This window comes from Salvelinus alpinus, chromosome 31 (assembly GCF_045679555.1).
Source record: "Salvelinus alpinus chromosome 31, SLU_Salpinus.1, whole genome shotgun sequence".
In the NCBI taxonomy this organism is placed as follows: domain Eukaryota; kingdom Metazoa; phylum Chordata; class Actinopteri; order Salmoniformes; family Salmonidae; genus Salvelinus; species Salvelinus alpinus.
The window spans coordinates 5,093,593-5,116,771 of NC_092116.1; the positions used below are offsets into that span (position 1 = coordinate 5,093,593).

Genomic DNA, 23,179 nt, shown 5'->3' on the forward strand with positions numbered 1-23,179 from the left:
TAACGAGGCAAGTCGGTTAAGATCAAATTCTGAGGTACAATGCCGGCCGGCCTACCCCGGCGATGCTGGGCCAATTGTGTACCACCCTACGGGACTCCCAATCACAGCGTGATGTGATTCAGCCTGGATTTGAACCAGAGGCTGTAGTGACGCCTCTTGCACTGAGATGCAGTGCCTTAGACCTCTGGAGCGCATCAGCAGTTGTGGAACATGTCAGAAATGTACACTAAAGGTCAAGACCCCACAACTTTATGGTTACAAGGCAGGAATTTAACCTCAGAGCCATTGCCTCCTGTCAGCCCCCCATTGCTTCAGACCCATCCAGAGGAATCCGAACAAACGAGCCAATCAACAGGAGAGAAAGAGTTAGCAGATCTAGTTCTAACATTTTACAGATCGAAAACAAGTGACAAGAGAATTCGGATCGAATGCAATCATCACTATGATTACTCAGTTTATTATCAGATTCTTGGGTTTATCCCTGCATTGATGTGACTAGTATGGTTTCACCTGCTAGCAGGTATTAAGCTAGATCATGTTTGGAACGACTGTTTTCTCATATACTGTATCTTGGGTAATTTCTTTCAATGCTTTGCTCAGAATATACAGAATAACATTTTATGGAGTTTTTAAGATTCATTTGGTCTGACTACACAGCTAACCCAACACCAATAAACAAGGAAAGAGGACATTTGGAAAGAAGTTTATTGCTTTTATTTACAGCCGTTCGTCACCGAGTTGGCAACTGTCAAAAGAAGTACAATGGAGTAGAAAAGTCTAAGGTGCAAAACAAACAATGTTGCTGTTTCTCCCCTACTCCCTCTGCCCACACCCAAATACACCCCCCCCTCCCCAATCTCCCCTCCCGCAATGTGGGTTCACATTTTCTCACTGACATATCTCTTGTCCCATTTCAGTTTTGAAGGTGTTTATACAGAGAAGATAGGCTTTCAAAATGGACTAGACGCTTAACTTGTCCTCCTCTCCCTCATCTCGTGGTGACTATGACTAGCTCTAGCTTGCCGTCTAGTGGGACTTTGGCCGCGATTCAATCCCATCGCAGGTTATAGACATTGTGGCTTTTAAAAGGGGTAGTTTACCCAAATTACAAAATGACACATTGGTTTCTTTACCCGGTAAGCAGTCTATGTACAACGTATGACAGCAATCCAAGCTTTGGGTTTAGTTTCCCTGGCAGTGGCTGGTACCGTTTCCAAATGCTAACGTTTTAGCATTTGTTGGACAAATCCCATTCAAGTCATGCGACCGATATCAGAATTTTTCGCATCATGTTCAAATCATCTATAGCTGACGTTTGGTGAGCTTCACAATAACATTTTGATACTTTTGGATGATTTGGACTTGATGCACGAAAAATGCTAATATTGGTCCCATGGCTTCAATGGGATTTGTGCCACAAATGCTAAAACGTTAGCATGTGGAAACGGTGCCAGGGAAACTAATCCAAAGCCTGGATTGCTGTCATACCTTGTCCATAGACTGCCTACACGGTAAGGAATATGTCAATATGTACTTTTGTGTTTTGGGTAAACCGTTTCTCAGGTTTGCGGAGATCCCATTCATGGTAAGCGCTGCTTATATATGCGATCGGATTAGAAACCTCCATTGGTGGCCATTTCTGTTATACACAGCCTCGTATTCCAACCAGGCCAGTAAATACACCACAAACCAGCCGTTTTAAAAGGTAAATGTGCCTTTGAGTAAATGGTAAAAACGTAGCTTGTTTGCAGTAGTACATCAACATGCTACTTCTCACGCCTACAAAGCACAGTGGTTAGGTTACACTGAGCTGTGTGGATATGGCAGTATTTGCAGTGTACTGTAGATGTGGTAAAAGAATCACCGAAAGGACCATGAGAAATAAATTACATAAAATGTGTGCGTTTGTGTGTTCGCGTGCGCGTGCGCGTGCCTATGTGGTGTGCATGAGCTGAAACGTGTTGCTACAGTAGAAGTTGGAAGTTCAAGAATCCACAACAAGGTCACAGTCTCTGGTTGAAGCGGAGAACACACAGTATTTCTGACCATACAGGCCTCTATTTCTAACAGTGTATTGGTGATGGGGTTGGAATGTGCCTTGGAGACGTTTCAACACGCGCGCGCACACACACACACACACAGTCGTGCGCACTAACACACAAGCCACAAACACGCTCACTCACACACACACAAGCCACACGCACTAACACACAAGCCATGCACACACAAGCCACACACACACACACACACACACACACACACACACACACACACACACACACACACACACACACACACACACACACACACACACACACACACACACACACACACACACACACACACACACACACACACACACACACGATCAGATCACAGGGCTACAGTACACCAGTGGCATGATTAAAAGAGCTGGGCCGAGGCTCCTGGTTGTCAAGCTTAAATAGAAGAGGCCACGTTACTTGAGGTTTTAGGAGTTTTCCAACTCGCCGGGACAGGACCACGCCTTAGCCTGACCTGCACTTCACTGAGTGGAGCGTTCCAACGGCCCACTCACAAGCATCAACCAGTAGGGAGTAGGTGCGTTGCTGGTTCGATGATCTGCAAATCATCCGGATTGCCTAACAGTGAGACTGATGATTCGATTAACCCATTTAGATGACGTGCACATTAGTGGCGCAGTGCAGTTACCACTCGAAAACATATGCTCGTGAACTAGAGAGCCTCCAACTGAGTAGGAAAGACAACCTGGGCGCCTACGGAGAGCCAGCTACACTATAAAACAAGCATTAAATATTATCAACATAAATAATCACAGGGATGTTTACTTAATAAACATTTACAAATAAATACTTGGTTTTGCACTTGATTTTTGAAGCCCAAGAGTTGTAGAAACCAGATTTGTATGTGATGGAGAAACAGATCACAGAAGACCGTCTATGATTGGATGTCTGCTTGAAAAGAAAGAAAATGATTGGACGAATACCAAACCGCACGACAGAGTGGTTCAAACATGCCAGATATAATACACGGTATTATACAATAGTAAGCTAGAAAAAGAGTGCTATTTCTTTATGTTTTGGAAATAAAGTATACTCAAATCAGCATTGTCCTTATTGTCTTTCTGGTTGGCTATGCTACGATTGTAGTGTCCTCCTCTTCAACCTTCTTCCCCACGTGAAAAGTTAATAAATATATACACACACACACACAAAAAATAAGCTAGTACAATAGGATCGTTGTGAAGAGAGTTTCTGCTTATGTGCCTGTCTTCATCTCCCATTCCTGCAACAAAAGGGAACAGTGACTGTGCCTGGGTGTCAGGATATCAATGCAAATGCATGCAAACAATACAGCACATACAAACGCATGTACTTACAGTTACATGCAACTAAATGCAAATTCAGTAGAGTCATTGGACTGGGCTGGGATGTGTGGCAATGGATGTGTGTGTGTGTGTGTGTCAGTTGTGTGGCAATGCAGTTGACTGAGTGCTGACTGTGTTCCGAGCGTGTGTGTGTGTGTTCTCTGTAACTCTGTCTCACCTTGGCCTTCCTGAGGACGTGGCCGCGGACGGTCGAGGGTTTCTGATTGGCCGTTCTGCGGAGGAGGGAGGCGCTGTTGACGGGCAGGGTAGAACAGCTCTCTGTGTCGCTGGTGTCACAGCTGGAGATGGGAGAGTTCTCTAGGGTACGCCTCAGCAACACGGGGGACTGGACACACACATACACACCATTCAGAGTCAGCAGCAACATTTTCAACACTTTATCAAAAGCCTGTTGACTGTTTGTCATCGGTATGTTGGGCATATTGCTTGCACCAGACAAGTTTTTGAAATGCAGACGGAGAAATGCACACAAGGTAAAAAGAAAAGTCCCTTCAGACTATCTAGAAGACTAATTTACATGGACAAAATGCTTTTGTCTGTTCATTATTCAAGAGAAGGACACCTTTTTACAGTATTGAGACTCAGCCATAGGTCATGGTCGGTGTAGCCAGAAGAGGGCTGGGTCCTCTAGGTTTCTTCCTAGGTTCCCGCCGTTCTAGGGAGTTTTTACTAGCCACCGTGCTTCTACATCTGCATTGCTTGCTCTTAGGGGTTTTAGGCTGGGTTTCTGTAAAGCACTTTGTGACAACTGCTGATGTTAAAAGTCTTTATAAAATAAATGTGATTGATTGAGGTCTAACCTGCGGGCTGGAGGTGCCAGACTTGGGCTCAATGGTGAGTCCCAGGGTGACTCCTCCACTCAGGGCCTTCTTCAGACTCTCCTTGACCTCCGTCAGCTCCAGCTCCAGGCTCACCCTCTCGTCCTCCTTCAGCTTGCATTCGTCCTCCACCTTCTTCAGCCGCTCCACCAGAGACGCAGCGGAACGCTTACCTGGGGGAGGGAGGAACGAAGAGGGAGGAGGTTTACTCCCGGTTCCCGTCTTACCGTTATTGTAGATTATTGACAAGTCTCTCAGGATAAGAACGTCTGATACACGACTCCCATCTCTCCCCCTCCAAACCAGTCTTCCATCCCGCACCACTCGCTCCTAACCCTAATCCTCACATCCATGCCTCCATCATAACCCACTAACTCCCACATCTCCACTCTTCCTTCCAACACTCATTCCATCTCCCCACCACTCTAAACCGCTCGTCCTCTTCTCCTCCAATCATTTCTCCATCTCCCCATACTTTCACTCCCACCTCTCCCCCGTCTAATCCTTCGTCTCTCACCACTTACTCTTTACCTCTCCCCCTTCTCTCTGTCTTGGTAAAAGCAGTGTGTGTGTGTGCGTGCGTGAATGTGTCGGTCTGTCTGTCTGTCTAAGTGTGCGTGTGTGTGTGTCTCTTTGTCATACCGGTGCTAGCCTCCATGGCGGTGCGCAGGTCTTTCCTGTCCTTCTTCAGCTGGGTCAGACGGTTCCTGATGTCCTGCTTCCTCTTCATCAGCTCCTCCTCTTTAGCCTGCAGCCGCTTTGCGTCCGCCTCCACGCGGTTCTTACCGTACTTATACTGCTCTGCACCTACAGGGGAGAGAGGGGATTTATCCTCTATATCCCTGCGCACCGTTAAAACCAAACGCTCATTAGGTGCTGGGAAACGGGTAATGGAAGGGGAGGGGAGAAGGAGGGATTAGGGGGAGGGAGAAGGAGAGAATGAGATCCAAAAGGAGGTAAGGAAATATGTGAAGAAGGGTGGATTGCTATGAGAGGGAAGGAGGGAGTGGTGAAAGAACAAGACCATGCTCATCAGAGTTCTACACAAGGCATAAACTGACCAGAAACCCATTGAACCCAAACATCAGCCCATAAGCACTCCTTAATCAAACAGAGCAGAGTAGGGACTAGGAACCGACCCTGCGGAAAAAAATACACCAAACAAGAAGCCTTAAGCTACAGAGGCCACTAGAACCTCTCCACACCACTGAAGTATGACTGTGTGTGTGTGTGCGCACGTATGTGCCTCACTAGCACATTAGCCTCTACGAAGGACCAAATAATCAATCAAACCGCCACTTGACATCTCCAACCATCAATACATCAATATGGGCCTATTTTAGCTTGACATTAAACAAGTATTGTGTAACATGCACTAAATCCAAAATGACACATAGTTGGTATCCCCTGAGAACACGATGCTTACAAAAGCGACCAAATATGAGAAAATGGGTTCAAAAACTGTCGCGGTTCACACATTACTGAAAACACACAGACCTTCACCACAAAGATTAGCCTCACCAGTAACCACGGGTCACCCTGGCCAAATATTCACGCTGCTATTTGAACATCGACTCAACGTTGAATGATCGTTTGGGTCTGGGTATGTCATGGTAATCCTCCATAAGGTTGGGATTTACAACGGATGGTTTCGAGGAAGCCGTCTTCGCACCGTCCAACGATATTTACTCCCGCTGCTCCACCAACTGTAATCTGTGAATTCCGGATTTTTTTGTGTGGCTCCAGTTTTCCTAGAAAGCGATCAGTGGTGGGTTTGACTGGGACTGAGGAGTGGGGAGGCCAGACTTCGTGTCTGCTAAGACCAGGCTACTGTTAAATATCACAGCTAGCAGACTGTATAAGGGCTGACTAGAAGTGACAGGCTAGCAGTAGCTTATGAATTATCACACTGGTATGTACTGTGTGTCATGATTTATAGAAAGACTCATGGGAATGGGTGTGTGTGTCTCTCTCACTCGCTCTCATTCTATCTAGCTCTCAAACTCCCAAATACACACACACACATTGATTAGACTCTTACTGGAGTTGTTGCGTTTCACAGATGCTCCACCAGTTGTTCCATTGGTCTTCTTGGCCTGGTTCTTGTCCACCTTCTGTTTAGACGCTGTCCCATTGGTCACCGGGGCCTTCTTTCCCTTCAGCTGATTGGTCGAGAAGGAGGAAGAGAGAGAGCAGGCATTCACAATCTGGTTGAAATGCACAGTCCTAAAACTGTTAACGACAGTTTGCAGCTATAATGAAAACCACTACACTGCAGTTCAAACATACAGTTCAAAATGGCCACAACTCACTTCCAATAAAAATCAACATTGCCCATCTAAATCCCCAGGTGGGTAAGATCATGTGAAGTACTCTGTGCACACAGCTGTAGAAATGAATTGCGCGTTAAACACATGACACTAAAAGTATGAATCCCCCTTTGAAATGAATCCCACAGTAATCCCAGCATTAGGCTAAACCAGCCCTATTGAACTGTATTCCCCTGGAGTGTGTGTGTGTGTGTGTGTGTGTGTGTGTGTGTGTGTGTGTGTGTGTGTGTGTGTGTGTGTGTGTGTGTGTGTGTGTGTGTGTGTGTGTGTGTGTGTGTGTGTGTGTGTGTGTGTGTGTGTGTGTGTGTGTGTGTGTGTGTGTGTGTACTACTATATAACCATGGGTTTTGGATGTGGTGCTCTACCATTCAGCTTCAATGAGCTTTACTGAAAGCATTAGGGCCATTGAGCCGGAGTTGTACACCTAGCAGGATGACGTTAAACACTGGCGCAGGCTTTGTGGTGCAGGGATCCATGTTAACACCCCTTGCCATAAACACACACGCACACGGACCGATGCATGCAAGCACACGCACACACACATCAAAGCTCAACTCTACAAAGCCAAGTGGTGACTTATGCGAGTAACGGTGCTAGGTGGCGTTTCCAACTCGCACCCATGTAGGCTATAAAAATATAATTACATACATACAGTGGGGAGAACAAGTATTTGATACACTGCCGATTTTGCAGGTTTCCCTACTTACAAAGCATGTAGAGGTCTGTAATTTTTATCATAGGTACACTTCAACTGTGAGAGACAGAATCTAAAACAAATATCCAGAAAATCACATTGTATGATTTTTAAGTAATTAATTTGCATTTTATTGCATGAAATAAGTATTTGATACATCAGAAAAGCAGAACTTAATATTTGGTACAGAAACCTTTGTTTGCAATTACAGAGATCATACATTTCCTGTAGTTCTTGACCAGGTTTGCACACACTGCAGCAGGGATTTTGGCCCACTCCTCCATACAGACCTTCTCCAGATCCTTCAGGTTTGGGGGCTGTCGCTGGGCAATACGGACTTTCAGCTCCCTCCAAAGATTTTCTATTGGGTTCAGGTCTGGAGACTGGCTAGGCCACTCCAGGACCTTGAGATGCTTCTTACGGAGCCACTCCTTAGTTGCCCTGGCTGTGTGTTTCGGGTCGTTGTCATGCTGGAAGACCCAGCCACGACCCATCTTCAATGCTCTTACTGAGGGAAGGAGGTTGTTGGCCAAGATCTCGCGATACATGGCCCCATCCATCCTCCCCTCAATACGGTGCATTCGCCCTGTCCCCTTTGCAGAAAAGCATCCCCAAAGAATGATGTTTCCACCTCCATGCTTCACGGTTGAGATGGTGTTCTTGGGGTTGTACTCATCCTTCTTCTTCCTCCAAACACGGCGAGTGGAGTTTAGACCAAAAAGCTATATTTTTGTCTCATCAGACCACATGACCTTCTCCCATTCCTCCTCTGGATCATCCAGATGGTCATTGGCAAACTTCAGAAGGGCCTGGACATGCGCTGGCTTGAGCAGGGGGACCTTGCGTGCGCTGCAGGATTTTAATCCATGACGGAGTAGTGTGTTACTAATGGTTTTCTTTGAGACTGTGGTCCCAGCTCTCTTCAGGTCATTGACCAGGTCCTGCCGTGTAGTTCTGGGCTGATCCCTCACCTTCCTCATGATCATTGATGCCCCACGAGGTGAGATCTTGCATGGAGCCCCAGACCAAGGGTGATTGACCATCATCTTGAACTTCTTCCATTTTCTAATAATTGCGCCAACAGTTGTTGCCTTCTCACCAAGCTGCTTCCCTATTGTCCTGTAGTCCATCCTAGCCTTGTGCAGGTCTACAATTTTATCCCTGATGTCCTTACACAGCTCTCTGGTCTTGGCCATTGTGGAGAGGTTGGAGTCTGTTTGATTGAGTGTGTGGACAGGTGTCTTTTATATAGGTATCGAGTTCAAACAGGTGCAGTTAATACAGGTAATGAGTGGAGAACAGGAGGGCTTCTTAAAGAAAAACGAACAGGTCTGTGAGAGCCGGAATTCTTACTGGTTGGTAGGTGATCAAATACTTATGTCATGCAATAAAATGCAAATTAATTACTTAAAAATCATACAATGTGATTTTCTGGATTTTTGTTTTAGATTCCGTCTCTCACAGTTGAAGTGTAACTATGATAACAATTACAGACCTCTACATGCTTTGTAAGTAGGAAAACCTGCAAAATCGGCAGTGTATCAAATACTTGTTCTCCCCACTGTACATACATACATGCAGGCGATGGTCGTTGTACAGGCAAGGAGCAGTATAAACACACAGAGGACACACACACACACACACACACACACACACACACACACACACACACACACACACACACACACACACACACACACACACACACACACACACACACACACACACACACACACACACACACACACACACACACACACACACACACACACACACACACACACAGATCAAAGGAGGAAAAGCCTCTATCATCTGGGTGATCTGAGGTGCTCCCACAGAAACGCTGCCTAACACACTGCAGATATTCGATCCCCCCCCTTACTCCTCTCAATCCAACATCAGGCCTCTAGCTAAAGTGTTGCATGGTCAACGTCTCAGACCCTAACTAACTCTAACCAGATACTCAATCCTGGACAGAGTATTTTAACAAGGGGCTAAGAGCTGCACTACAGCAGGACTAAGCTAGCGGGGATTTTGAGGATAATGTCTCAAAAACCTGGATTCTGGGTGGCCAGTATCAACACAATTTTATTAAATCAAATGTTTCTGTAGGAATAATAAACGTAATAAGAATTGAGACTCAAATCCCATTATTTAATCCCTCCCCCTGCCCATTGTTGGGCATACCGCTTACCTCTCCCTCAGCAAAGACACACTATTACACAGAGTGTACAAAACATTACAAAGGCCTTACTAATACTGAGTTGCACCCCTACCCCCCAGAACAGCCTCAATTTGTCGCTGCATGTACTCTACAAGGTGTCGAAAGCAATCCACAGGGAAGCTGGCCCATGTTGACTCAGTTGTGTCAAGTTGTCTGGAATGCCGTTTGGGTGGTGGGCCATTCGTGATACACACGGGAAACTGTTGAGTGTGAGAAACCCAGCAGCGTTGCAGTTCCTGACACACTCAAACCAGTGTGCCTGGCACCTACTACCGTACCACATTCAAATCCGCTTAAATCTTTTGTCTTAACCATTCACACTCTAAGTGGCACACATACACAATCCATGTCTCAATTGTCTCCAGGCTTAAAAATCCTAACATGTCTCCTCCCCTTCATCTAAACTGATTGAATTGGATTTAACAAGAAACAGCAATAAAAGGGATCATAGTTTTCTCCTGGATTCACCTGGTCAGTCTATGTCATGGAAAGAGCAGGTGTACACTGCACATACTACACGTTAAAGGGAGAGCTAACTCCAAAATCAAAGTTATTAGATGAAATTTAGATGCTGTCAATCTCTCCAAATAATTTGGGTTTAAGGCCTTGAGATTTTGATTCATGCATATAGCGACTCGACTTTAGACAATTTTTGAAGTATGACACATCTCAAACTTTGAATTTGAGGTGAAGTATCCCGTTAAGATGACAGAAAAGTATACAGTGTTAATTAAGGTTGCGTTAAGGTTAAGACAGCAGAGCGTTAGTCACCTGAGTACCGGCTTTAGTGTTAGTGTTAGCTGAGGAAGAGGAGGAGAGGAATTTGGATTTAACAGGGCCAGGGGTTTTGTGGTGGCTGGAGGAAGAGGCTAGGCGGCTGGGCTTGGGGGAGTAGCGGGCGGCCAGCTTGGGCGAAGGCATGTTCTCATAGAGGTCAGCGTTCTCATACAACACCTCCTCTCTCAGACGTCGCCCTCCGGTGGCAGGGCTGGAGTATAACGCCTCTGGGTCCTTATGTTAGAGGTAGGCATGCAGAGAGGAGAGGAAAAGAGGGAACGGAGGAGGACATAAAAGGAGATATAAAGAGAAAGAAAAGAGACGAGGACATGAAAAGGGAATAAAGAGAGGGAGTACATTTGAAAAACAGCAAAAAACACAAGTCAGCAAAGGGGGAAAAAGAGGAGAAAAGAAGAGAGGAAGCCAAAGGGTTGTTATTGTTACAGGAACGTGAGCTAGAGCAGAGGAAAGCACTTGCACAATTATTAATCAGAGTCGGATTAGCGTGAGAAAGAGGGAACGAGAGAGGAAGAGAAACAGAAAGACACCCGATGCAAGCCATCACAAGCAACACAGCATCCAGATATAAGAGTTGCTGAGATATTGCAGAAATATGTGCACTGATTTGTTTGTTTTCTCAGCGTGTGTGTGTGTGTGTGTGGTGTGTGGTGTGTGTGTGTGTGTGTGTGTGTGTGTGTCCTTACCGTTCCATTGATGGGCACATCATCATAATGCAGTGCCATTCCAGAGGGGCAGGCATAACCGTTCACAGGGTTGTCCAGATAGGGGTTGGGAGATACAACACGTTTACTAGTGAAGCTGAGGAGAAAATGCACATATCCATGAGTAAGTGATAATACATCAGGGATTCGCAGTATAAAAGTTGTAGTTATAGTCCAAAAGTAAAGCACGACATAACATGTGGAGTCATGTGGGGAATATGGAGAGATTTGTCCATTAAGGACCTTTATAGGAGGACACTTAGTGTACAACACATTAAGGACACCTTCCTAATAATGACTTGCACCCTCCACTTTTGCCCTCTGAACTGCCTCAATTACTCGAGGCATGGAATTCACAAGGTGTCGAACGCGTTCCCACAGGGATGCTGGCCCCATATTGACTCTAATTGCTTCCCTCAGTTGTGTCAAGTTGGCTGGATGTGCTTTGGATGGTGGACCATTCTTGATACCCACGGGAAACTGTTGAGCGTGAAAAACACAGCAGCGTTGCAGTTCTTGACACAAACTGGTGCGCCTGGCGCCTACTACCATACCCCGTTCAAAGGCACTTCAATATTTTGTCTTGCCCACCCTCAATGGCCCACATACACAATCCATGTCTCAATTGTACCGAAGCTTAAAAATCATTTTTTGACATATCTCCTCCCCTTCATCTACACTGACTGAAGTGGATTTAGGAAGTGACATCAATAAGGGATCATAGCTTTCACCTGGATTAACCTGGTCAGCCTATTTTTTGGAAAGAGCAGGTGTCCTTGATGTTTTGTACACTCAGTGTATAGCTGTCTCATATATTGCCTGCATCATACAACTAACAGTTCAGGGATTTAGTACTCCCTTGGGTATGCAAACGCTTTGTCCAGCCCTTGCAAAGTGTATTGTGTTATTGTGTGGGCAGGGCTGGCCTGCACACAGTGCTCTTGTAAAAACCCTGTTGGTCAGAGTGACACATCAATTGGCCTGAGAGCGGGAAAAACATTGGTCCAGAGATGTCCATTCCTAACTGAATGAGGTCAAGGCCGGCTGAGGGAACTACACACATACTTTTTGGGATTCAAAAAACGCACGCATACCTTATCTGCCACACAAATGATTTGCTTTTTCTGAGACCCCCAATAGAGTGATAAAGTACAGTGCATTCAGAAAGTGTGCAGACCCTTTCTCCACATTTTGTTACGTTACAGCCTTACTCTAAAATGTATGAAATACATCTAGACACAATACCCCATAATGACAAAGTAAAAAAATAAATTTAACACATTTATTTCAAATAAAAAACAGAAATATCTTATTACATAAGTATTCAGACCCTTTGCTATGAGACTCGAAATTGAGCTCAGGTGCATCCTGTTTCCATTGATCATCCTTGAGATGTTTCTACAACTTGATTGGAGTCCGCCTTGGTCATGATTTGGAAAGGCACCTGAACGACACACCTGAACGTCCATGTCAGAGCAAAAACCAGGCCATGAGGTCGAAGGAATTGTCCGTAGAGCGCCGAGACAAGATTGTGTCGAGGCACAGATCTGGAGAAGGGTACCAAAAAAATGGCTGCAGCATTGAAGGTCCCCAAGAACACAGTGGCCTCCATCATTCTTAAATGGAAGTTTGGAACAAATAAGACTCTTCCTCGAGCTGGCCGCCCGGCCAAACTGAGTAATCAGGGGAGAAGGTCCTTGGTCAGGGAGGTGACCAAGAACCCGATGGTCACTCTGACAGAGCTCCTCTGTGGAGATGGGAGAACCTTCCAGAAGGACAACCATCTCGTCAGCACTCCACCAATCAGGCCTTTATGGTAGAGTGGCCAGACTGAAGCCACTCCTCAGTAAAAAGCACATGACAGCCCGCTTGGAGTTTACCAAAAGGCACCTCAGACCATGAGAAACAAGATTCTCTGGTCTGATGAAATCAAGATTGAACGCTTTGGCCTGAATGCCAAGTGTCATGTCTGGATGAAACCTGGCACCATCCCTACGGAGAAGCATGGTGGTGGCAGCATCATGCTGTGGGGATGTTTTTCAGAGGCAGGGACTGGGAGACTAGTCAGGATCGAGGGAAAGATGAACGGAGCAACCTAGAGAAAGATCCTTGATGAAAACCTGCCCCAGAGTGCTCAGGACCTCAGACTGGGGCAAAGGTTCACCTTCCAACAGGGCAACGACCCTAGGCACACAGCCAAGACAACGCAAGAGTGGCTTCGGGACAAGTCTCTGAATGTCCTTGAGTGGCCCAGCCAGAGCCCGGACTTGAACCCGATCTAACATCTCTGGAGAGAACTGAAAATAGCTGTGCAGCAACGCTCCCCATCCAACTTGACATAGCTTGAGAGGATCTGCAGAGAAGAACGGGAGAAACTCCCCAAATACAGGTTGCCAAGCTTGTAGCGTCATAACCCAAAAGACTCGAGGCTGTAATTGCTGCCGAAGGTGCTTCAACAAAGTACGTAAACGTAATATTTCTAAAAACCTGTTTTTGCTTTGTCATTATGTGGTATTGTGTGTAAATTGATGAGGGGAAAAAAATATCTAATCCGTTTTAGAATAAGGATGTAACGCAACAAAATGTCGAAAAAGTCAAGGGAATGCACTGTAGCCCCTATCACAATGGGAGGCAGTGTGTGTGTGTGTGTGTCTAACCAGAAGGACTGCTTGGCCAGCTGGATGACGTTAGCGGTAGTGTCTACGTCTATGTAGTCGTAGTGCAGGGCAGCAGGGTCTGTGGTGGAGCCAGTCGCAGCGAGCAGCACCCCCAACCACCGACCCATACTCTCTGAGGAGGACGCCTGGAGAGAAGAGGAGAGGTGGGTTTGAGATTATTAAGCTAATTTAAAGAAGCTAGTATCTATTTATTTATGTTAATACTATTCATTGGTTTAGAAAAGAGGTGTACCTATGTATAAACTTCGACAACAAAAAATTACAAAAGAAGAGATAACTTTCCATCCAATCCATACTATCACTACAACATTAGTACAAAATTGCCCTACGACACTGATCTAAGGTCAGACCTGACGACTTCCCCCTGACCGTGAAGGTTCAGATTTGGCGAGGGTAAGCTGATCCTAGATCTGAACCTAAGACTAACCTCCACCCCGGGCCAATTGACCAACCAACCTACCTCCAGTACAGCCACCTCCTGTCCATTGCGGAGCAGGCGGAAGGCAAAGGGGTGTTTGGAGTCCAGTCCGGGGCTGACCTCGCAGCCTCTGAGGGGAAGGCTGGCCATATGGGTCTTCAGGTCAGCGCGGTCCTTATGGAGCAACAGCTGGTTGTCCTTCAGGCGACACCAACGCTCACGCCAGCGGTTATTGGACATCACGTTCAGGTAGCCTGTCAATCAGACAAGACGGACCAGTTAGGATGAAAGGGTGGGGTAAAATGGCCAATAGCGAAGCGGCAGGCCAGAAAATGAGTCTATAGCTGCAGTTCTGGCTGTTCTAATTCAAGACATTTCCCCATACATTCTTTAATATAACAACACCTATACGACCAAATCCACCCTTGATGTACAGTTGCAAGAAAAAGTATGTGAACCCTTTGGAATTACCTGGATTTCTGCATAAATTGATCATCAAATTTGATCTGATCTTCATCTAAGTCACAACAATAGACAAACAAAGTGCGCTTAAACTAATAACACACAAATTATTGTATTTTTCTTGTCTATATTGAATACATCATTTAAACATTCACAGTGTAGGTTGGAAAAAGTATGAGCCCCTAGGCTAATGACTTCTCCAACAGCTAATTGGAGTCAGGAGTCGGCTAACCTCGAGTCCAATCAATGAGACGAGATTGGAGGTTGGTTAAAGATGCCTTGCCCTATAAAAACACTCAAATTTGAGTTTGCTATTCACAAGAAGCATTGCCTGATGCGAACCATGCCTCGAACAAAAGAGATCTCAGATCTCAGACTTGCATAAAGCTTGAAAGGGTTACAAAAGTATCTCTAAAAGCCTTGATGTTCATCAGTCTACGGTAAGACAAATTGTCTATAAATGGAGAAAGTTCAGCACTGTTGCTACTCTCCCTGGGAGTGGCCGTCTTGCAAAGATGACTGCAAGAGCACAGCGCAGAACGCTCAATGAGGTTAAGAAGATTCCTAGAGTGTCAGTTAAAGACTTACAGAAATCATCTGGAACATGCTAACATCTCTGTTGACGAGTCTACGATACGTAAAACACTAAACAATAATGGTGTTCATGGGAGGACACCACGGAAGAAGCCACTGCTGTCCAAAGTTTGCAAAAGTGCACCTGGATGTTCCACAGCGCAAATGGCAAAATATTCTGTGGACAGATGAAACTACAGTTGAGTTGTTTGGAAGGAACATGCAACACTATGTGTGGAGGAAAAAAAGGCACAGCACACCAACATCAAAACCTCATCCCAACTGTTAAGTATAGTGGATGGAGCATCATGGTTTGGGGCTGCTTTGCTGCCTCAGGGCCTGGACATTTATCATCACATTTTGAAGCTCAACAGAAGTTGGGTGATGCAACAGGACAACGACCCAAAACACAGAAGTAAATCAACTACAGAATGGCTTCAACAGAAGAAAATACGCCTTCTGGAGTGGCCCAGTCAGAGTCCTGACCTCAACCCGATTGAGATGCTGGGGCATGACCTCAAGAGAGCAGTTCACACCAGACATCCCAATAATATTGCCAAACTGAAACAGTTTGGTAAAGAGGAATGGTCAAAAATTCCTACTGACTGTTGTATATATCTGATCCACAACTACAGAAAACATTTGGTTGAGGTTATTGCTGCCAAAGGAGGAGGGCCAACCAGTTATTAAATCCAAGGGTTCACATACTTTTCCCAACCTGCACTGAGAATGTTTACACGATGTGTTCAATAAAGACATGAAAACGTATACTTTTTTGTGTGTTATTAGTTTAAGCAGACTGTGTTTGTCTATTGTTGTGACCTAGATGAAGAGCAGATCAAATTGTATGACCAATTCATGCAGAAATCCAGGTATTCCAAAGGGTTCACATACTTTTTCTTGCCACTGTAGGTTGACCTCTAAACCTCAGATATGACCTCTAACCCCTAAGAGGTGTCTTACCACAGGTGGGTATGTCCTCCTCGGCTGAAGATGTCTGTTCGTCAGTGGACGGCTTCTTCTTGCCCAGGCCAATGATCTTAGTTATCTTCTTTCCCGCCCCTTTTCCCAGCGTGCCTCTCTTCTGAGAGTCCTTCTTTCCTTTACCTGAGAGAGAGAGAGTGGTAGAGAGAGAGCGATAAAGAGAGAGTGAGAGAGAGGGAGAGAGGAGGAAGAGAGAGAGAGAGGGAGTGAAAGAGCAAAGAGAGACATGCTATGTCAGAGAGCTAGACCTTCAAGGTAATTTCACCTTTAAGAATGAAAAAAATATTACACAAGCCATTTGACCAGATTGTCATATCATTTGAAGATTTAGGTCAGTAATTAGGCCTCAATTCTACTAACCGAAGAGGCCCACAGACACAATGACGGTGCACATTCTCCTGCAAATACCGCTAAACTGGCCTAAACCCGGTCATAAAGCCTGTCTCTCTGTGTGTCTGAGTAGAAAATCTGCTGGTTGTCTGAGGGTTGTTTGGATTGTGTGGTCTGCGGCGAGCAGGGTTTGGTAGAATAGATCCACTCGGGAGACTGCCAGAAGGGTAAACGAGAGATGAGCCACAGACAGAATGACAAGAATAGATGTCACATAGTTGAGAAGAGATGATGGAAATGGTCATTATATTATTTGTATGTGTAGTGTGTGACAGACTGACTATAAAGTAGTGTATATTCCTATAAGCTTTTGTCTTAAGAAAACTGCAATAGTTAAATTCTCCCAACATCTGCAGAGTTTGATCATCTGCATCATACCCATGTACATTATTACCTGTTAATATCCATTAATTACTACAGAATATGGTATAACTCCCCCTTCACAAAGTTGTGGAGGTCTCATTTTCCTCTGTGGAGTCGGACACAATAGTGAGACAGAAAGAAGAGAGGGGTTTCTGAGGCAGAGGTGCAAAATTCCCCGTGAATGATGTCATCGTAGTGAAGCAGCTGACGCTCGGAGTCTGGAGTGCTTCTGCAGACAGACGCTTACGCTGACACACACACACAGAGAGACGCAGACAGACATAAGACACACACACACCTCTGCTGCCCTGCAGGAATCAACTCAGATCCTGTTACTCTGATAATGATATCTACCATGGCGACAAATCTTATTAAATATGTGGCCATTTCTGCCCAACCCCTGACAGTGTTTATCTCTCACGCACACGCACACGCACACACACACACACACACACGCGCGTTAGACCCCGGACCTAAGGTAGGAAACCAGACACACATGTGTGAAAGAGCTTCACTTTGGATGATTATAATTATTTTTCTCTTTTCTTTTGCCGTGAAAGACAGGGGGGGAAACTCTGATCAGGCTCATTTGATTCCACTGAGTCAAGTTCGCTTCTTACCAGCCGTGGAAGGAATGTGGCTGATTAAGCTGAAAAAGGGGTTTGGAGACTCGTTTCTCTCCCCTCAGAAAGTGGGCAGCTGGGGTGAAATGGTGTGAGAAGGGTGGGTCTGTGGTAGTTGTTTGGCATGGAGATGCAGTGGTACTGTAGAGATATGAGGTGATATCAACCACTGGCTCGCCACTGGTGACATAGTGCATGGACTCAAGCCACCATCCACCCCTACTCCGTGGGAACTAGATATGAGGATCAGAGCAGTGTAAGCAATATGGAAAATATTCAACCTAGCCTCTCAGAGGGCGTTGTGGAGCTATATCATACTCTTAGTTCTACATGAAGTGCATATAGGGGTAGGGGGTATGGGTCAATTTGGGATTGGGCATCAAATAATAATAAGGGAATGAAAGTTAGGGAATAAAAGTGGTAGCCAAACAGCATTAGCCCTCCAATCCTCCAGAGGGCAGTATCATAATGGGGCGGCAGGTAGCCTAGTGGTGAGAGCGTTTGACTTGTAACCGAAAGGTTGCAAGATCAAATCCCCGAGCTGACAAGGTCAAATCTGTCGTTCTGCCCCTGAACAAGGCAGTTAGTACGAATTTGTTCTTAACTGACTTGCCTAGTTAAATAAAGGTAAAAAAATAAATAATAATAATAACACTCACAGTCCACTCATAATTGGTCTCACCAGAGGGAACACAACAAGTGCATAGACTTACAGCACTGTGCGTGCGTGCATGGGTTTGTGTGTAATGAAACCAAACACGAACAGCTCTAAATTCCAGAGAATCCAAACAAGAGGTCTTGACAAGTTAAATGAAAATTGTAAACCCCGCGGAATTGAGCTTGTCGAGCAAGCAGACGTTGAATAATCTCATCCTGCTATTTAGATAGCATCTCGGCTGTCGCGGTACTAGGTGCAGGAGAAAAAGGTTCAATATCAAATAAACGTTGAATAAATCCAAATGCTCAAGTCCATTGTTTCTGTAGCTAATCTCAAATCATACTCCCCCTGAACACACAAGCTGCTCTGACCCTCAAGAAAATACACCCCATCTCCAATCAACAGAGTATAGAGGGATTTACAGTCGGGTCAACACTGAAGAAACACAATGCTTCATTAGCATTAAAGCTGCTGTGTGTAACTGTGTGTAACTTTTTTGGGCGACCTGACCAAATTCACATAGAAATGTGTGTTGTAGATCCGTCATTCTCGTTGAACGAAAGTCTAAAAAGTGGTAGATCTGTTCTGTGTGCTCTATTTCTATGCTTCCCGGTTTCGTTTTTGCTCTATTACTTTCGGCTTTGAACACCAGCTTCAAACATCTGAAAATACACAATTTTTGGCTACGAAAAATATATTTCACAGCGGTTTAGATGGTACAATGATTCTCTACACAATACTTGCTTGTCACTGAAATGACTGGAAAACGACTCAAATTTTAGCAACTAGGAAATGGCAGAGCAATTTCTGCACAGTGCATCTTTAAGACTAAAGAACAAAAGAAGATGAATCTAGAGCTAAAACATGGCTTACATGCCATTACTCATTTAACTTCCAAAAAGGGACAGTATTGAACCAAGGGAAAGCCCAATTGAGAAGAGATTCTTTCACACCAATATCAAGAGTTTGTGTTCAAAACCAGAATGCCATTAACCCAGTATGATGTGCCGTACTTAGTGTAACTATCAAAGTATTCCAGACCCTTCCCTGGTCTCACCTTGGTCCTTACAGTCGGTGACGGTGTGTCCGTTCTCATGGGGCGGCTCGCCATCTGAGCTCGGCCTATCACATGACACCTTCTGCAATGGAGGAGTTAGAACTGTTAGACAGATATTTACATTTTTTTAAATATATTTAACCCTTATTTTACAGGTAAGTTGACCAAGAACACATTCTCATTTACAGCAACGACCTGGGGGATAGTTACAGGGGAGGGGGGGGGTGAATGAGCCCATTGGAAACTGGGGATGATTAGGTGGCGATGATGGTATGAGGGCCAGATTGGGAATTTAGCCAGGACACCGGGGTTAACAATAAGTGCCATGTGATCTTCAGTGACCACAGAGTGTCAGGACACCCGTTTAACATCCCATCCAAAAGACGAAACCCTACACAGGGCAATGCTCCCAATCACTGCCCTGGGGCATTAAAAAAAAAAGATAATTAGACCAGAGGAAAGAGTGCCTCCTACTGGCCCTCCAAAACCAATTCTAGCAGCATCTGGTCTCCCATCGAGGGACCGACCAGGACCAACCCTGCTTAGCTTCAGAGGCAAGCCAGCAGTGGGATGCAGGGTGGTATACATGCAGGCAGAAATATAAAAACAGACAAAACACACATGCAGACACAAAGAGAGAGAGAGAAATACAGAGACGCACACACACACACACACACACACAACCATATACATAAAACACACACTGTACCCACAGAGAATCTCGGAGAGCATCTGCAACATGTTATGGTTGAAATAATTAGGCTAGGCTTCTGTGTACTGTGCGCCAGCTAGGGAGCGCGGTTTGCCATTAAACTCCTTCTGATCTGCCTAATTTTCCACCACTGTACACACAGACACACATGAGCTCTGTACAATAAGGCTCCAACAGATCCAGTAAGTGTACCTGTTTTCTCCAGGCTATTGAAATCCAATAACACACTCTTCCCTTCACCTCCCTACACACACTGTGCCACAGCTGTAATTAAGTGCTATTTGGCACAACAATTACAGCTTTTACTGCAATGTGCTGCCCTGGCATCCTGCTTGCTATTAGGGCACACAGAGAGAGGCGAGGGGCCCTATGGCAGCATACAGGGATGTGTATATATATATATATACACACACACACCTAAAGTCGGAAGTTTACATACACCTTGGCCAAATACATTTCAACTCAGTTTTTCTCAATTCCTGACATTTAATCCTAGTAAAAATTCCCTGTCTTAGGTGAGTTAGGATCACCACTTTATTTTAAGAATGTGAAATGTCAGAATAATAGCAGAGAGAATGATTTAGTTCAGCTTTTATTTCTTTCATCACATTCCCAGTAGGTCAGAAGTTTACATACACTCAATTCGTATTTGGTAGTATTGCCTTTAAATTGTTGAACTTGGGTCAAACGTTTCGGGCATCCTTCCACAAGCTTCCCACAATAAGTTGGGGTAGTTTTGGCCCATTCCTCCTGACAGAGCTGGTGTAACTGAGTCAGGTTTGTAGGCCTCCTTGCTCGCACACACTTTTTCAGTTCTGCCCACAAATTTTCTATAGGTCTTTGTGATGGCCACTCCAATACCTTGACTTTGTTGTCCTGAAGCCATTAAAGATTGATTCAATAAATCGTTTGACATGTTTCTACTGACTGTTACGGAACTTTTTGACATTTCGTCTGCTTTTAGTGAACACGCTTCCTGACGTTGGATTTGTTTACCAAACACGCTAACAAAAATAGCTATTTGGACATAAATGATGGACATCATCGAACAAAACTAACATTTCTTGTGGAAGTGGGAGTCCTGGGAGTGCATTCCGACGAAGATCAGCAAAGGTAAGTGAAGATTTATAATGCTTTTTATGAGTTTTGTTGACTGCACAACTTGGTGGGTACCTGTATGGCTTGCTTTTGCTGTTTTCAGATTATTGAATATTGTGTTTTGCCGTAAAGCTTTTTGAAATCTGACACAGCGGTTGCATTAAGAACAAGTGTATCTTTAATCAAAGTTTATGATGAGTATTTATGTTATTTGACGTGGCTCTCCGCAATTTCTCTGGATATTTTGGAGGCATTTCTGAACATGGCGCCAATGTAAACTGAGGTTTTTGGATATAAATATGAACTTAATCGAACAAAACATATATGTATTGTGTAACATGAAGTCCTATGAGTGTCATCTGATGAAGATCATCAAAGGTTAGTGATTCATTTTATCTCTATTTCTGCCTTTTGTGACTCCTGTCTTTGGCTGGAAAAACGACTGTGTTTGTCTGTGATTTTGCGGTGACCTAACATAATCGTTTGTGGTGCTTTCGCTGAAAAGCCTATTTGAAATCGGACACTTTGGTGGGATTAACAACAAGATATCCTTTAAAATGTATAAGATACATGTATGTTTGAGGAATTTTAATTATGAGATTTCTGTTGTTTGAATTTGGCGCCCTGCACTTTCACTGGCTGTTGTCATATCATCCCGGGATTGCAGCCATAAGAATTAAGCAAAGATGCACTGAGTTTTTAGGTAGGCCTTGAAATACATCCACAGGTACACCTCCAATTGACTCAAATGATGTCAATTAGCCTATCAGAAGCATCTAAAGCCATGACATTATTTTCTGGAATTTTCCAAGCTGTTTAGAGGCACAGTCAACTTAGTGTATGTAAACTTCTGACCCACTGGAATTGTGAAACACTGAATTACAAGTGAAATAATCTGTCTGTAAACAATTATTGGAAAAATTACTTGTGTCATGCACAAAGTAGATGCCCTAACCGACTTGCCAAAACTATAGTTTGTTAACGAGAAATTTGTGGAGTGGTTGAAAAACAAGTTTTAATCACTCCAACCTAAGTGTATGTAAATTTCCGACTTCAACTGTATGTATGTATGTATGTATGTATGTATGTATGTATGTATGTATGTATGTATGTATGTATGTATGTATGTATGTGTATATGTGTGTGTGTATGTATGTATGTATGTATGTATGTATGTATGTATGTATGTATGTATGTATGTATGTATGTATGTATGTATGTATGTATGTGTATGTATGTATGTATGTGTGTGTGTCCTTACCTTCACGTTGATGTGTTTGTGTACACGTGTGCATGCACATGTTCGTTTGGATTCTTTCTGAGTTTCGCGTCTCGCCGTTGTGCGCAAGTGTGTCTTTACGTGCCTGAGCTGGCGTTCTGCTCCTTACCTTCTCCAGGTCGGGCTTGTGTACAGGAGACCCGGCGCCTGTTCCATCCGAGTCCCCTCCGTTGCTGCACACCTCCCTCATCACCTACAGGAAGAGGAAGACCAAACACACAAAGACCGCACTATTTAGTGACAACAATGCACCAGTTACATTCTGCTCATTTCAAGCACGGGAGCAAGATTGCCATTGATGTGACTCTGCACTGTGTTCAATGCATTTCATTTCAGAAACGTGTTACACTGTGTTACATTAGCAGACGGATCACAGTGCAGTATGCAACACGCGCAACAAACTGACGGAAAAGTCGCGGTGGGGGGGGGGTGAAAGGCAACGGCTCGGTACACAGATCGCTGTACAGTACTTGACTACAGCCATTGGAAGATTGCCATTGTCGCATCCATTGTGCGACGCGTCCATTGTGTTATATCACACGCCCATTCAGAGTGAATGGCATATCCAAGGACTGCGACGGGGCGCCAGTTTGGATCGACATGACCTCGCAGAACCTCCAACCTGGCAACCCATCAACAGCACAACCACCACCATATTGAGTCTCGTGAGCAGTGAGTGAATGAATGATAACGCTACCCTAGGTTAACCTGCGAGGGGTGACTTGGGGACTACTGTGGAGACAGGCAATCAGGCACCACGTACACGAGCGCACGCACACACACACACACACACACACACAACCCTTCAAAACCATCCGCGTCTGTCCCCGCGGTGGGGAGTTCTTCTCAGCGTCTTTGCTCGCCACATTTCATTGGCTTTGGCCGGGAGCGAACATAATTGGCGCTGCAGGGAAATTACAGGCTGTGGCTG

At 44.8% G+C, this 23,179-nt stretch overlaps 1 protein-coding gene across 3 annotated transcripts in view; it reads right to left on the reverse strand.

Moving 5' to 3' along the window:
- Positions 1–687: 687 nt before the first annotated feature.
- Positions 688–23,179, reverse strand: part of LOC139561160 (actin filament-associated protein 1-like) — a 129,394-nt gene continuing 106,902 nt past the window's right edge. For 2 of the 3 annotated variants that reach the window (XM_071378072.1, XM_071378071.1), the window contains exons 7-18: positions 22,358–22,441; positions 19,160–19,241; positions 16,048–16,191; positions 14,092–14,303; positions 13,611–13,756; positions 10,936–11,050; positions 10,226–10,465; positions 6,248–6,368; positions 4,849–5,013; positions 4,189–4,379; positions 3,546–3,713; positions 688–3,285 (exon numbers count right to left, since the gene is read on the reverse strand). In XM_071378072.1, the coding sequence (XP_071234173.1) occupies positions 3,259–3,285; positions 3,546–3,713; positions 4,189–4,379; positions 4,849–5,013; positions 6,248–6,368; positions 10,226–10,465; positions 10,936–11,050; positions 13,611–13,756; positions 14,092–14,303; positions 16,048–16,191; positions 19,160–19,241; positions 22,358–22,441 (1,695 nt within the window). In that variant the 3' untranslated portion in view covers positions 688–3,258. The remainder of the gene's footprint in view (positions 3,286–3,545; positions 3,714–4,188; positions 4,380–4,848; positions 5,014–6,247; positions 6,369–10,225; positions 10,466–10,935; positions 11,051–13,610; positions 13,757–14,091; positions 14,304–16,047; positions 16,192–19,159; positions 19,242–22,357; positions 22,442–23,179) is intronic. The other variant, XM_071378073.1, reaches the window with a different exon arrangement.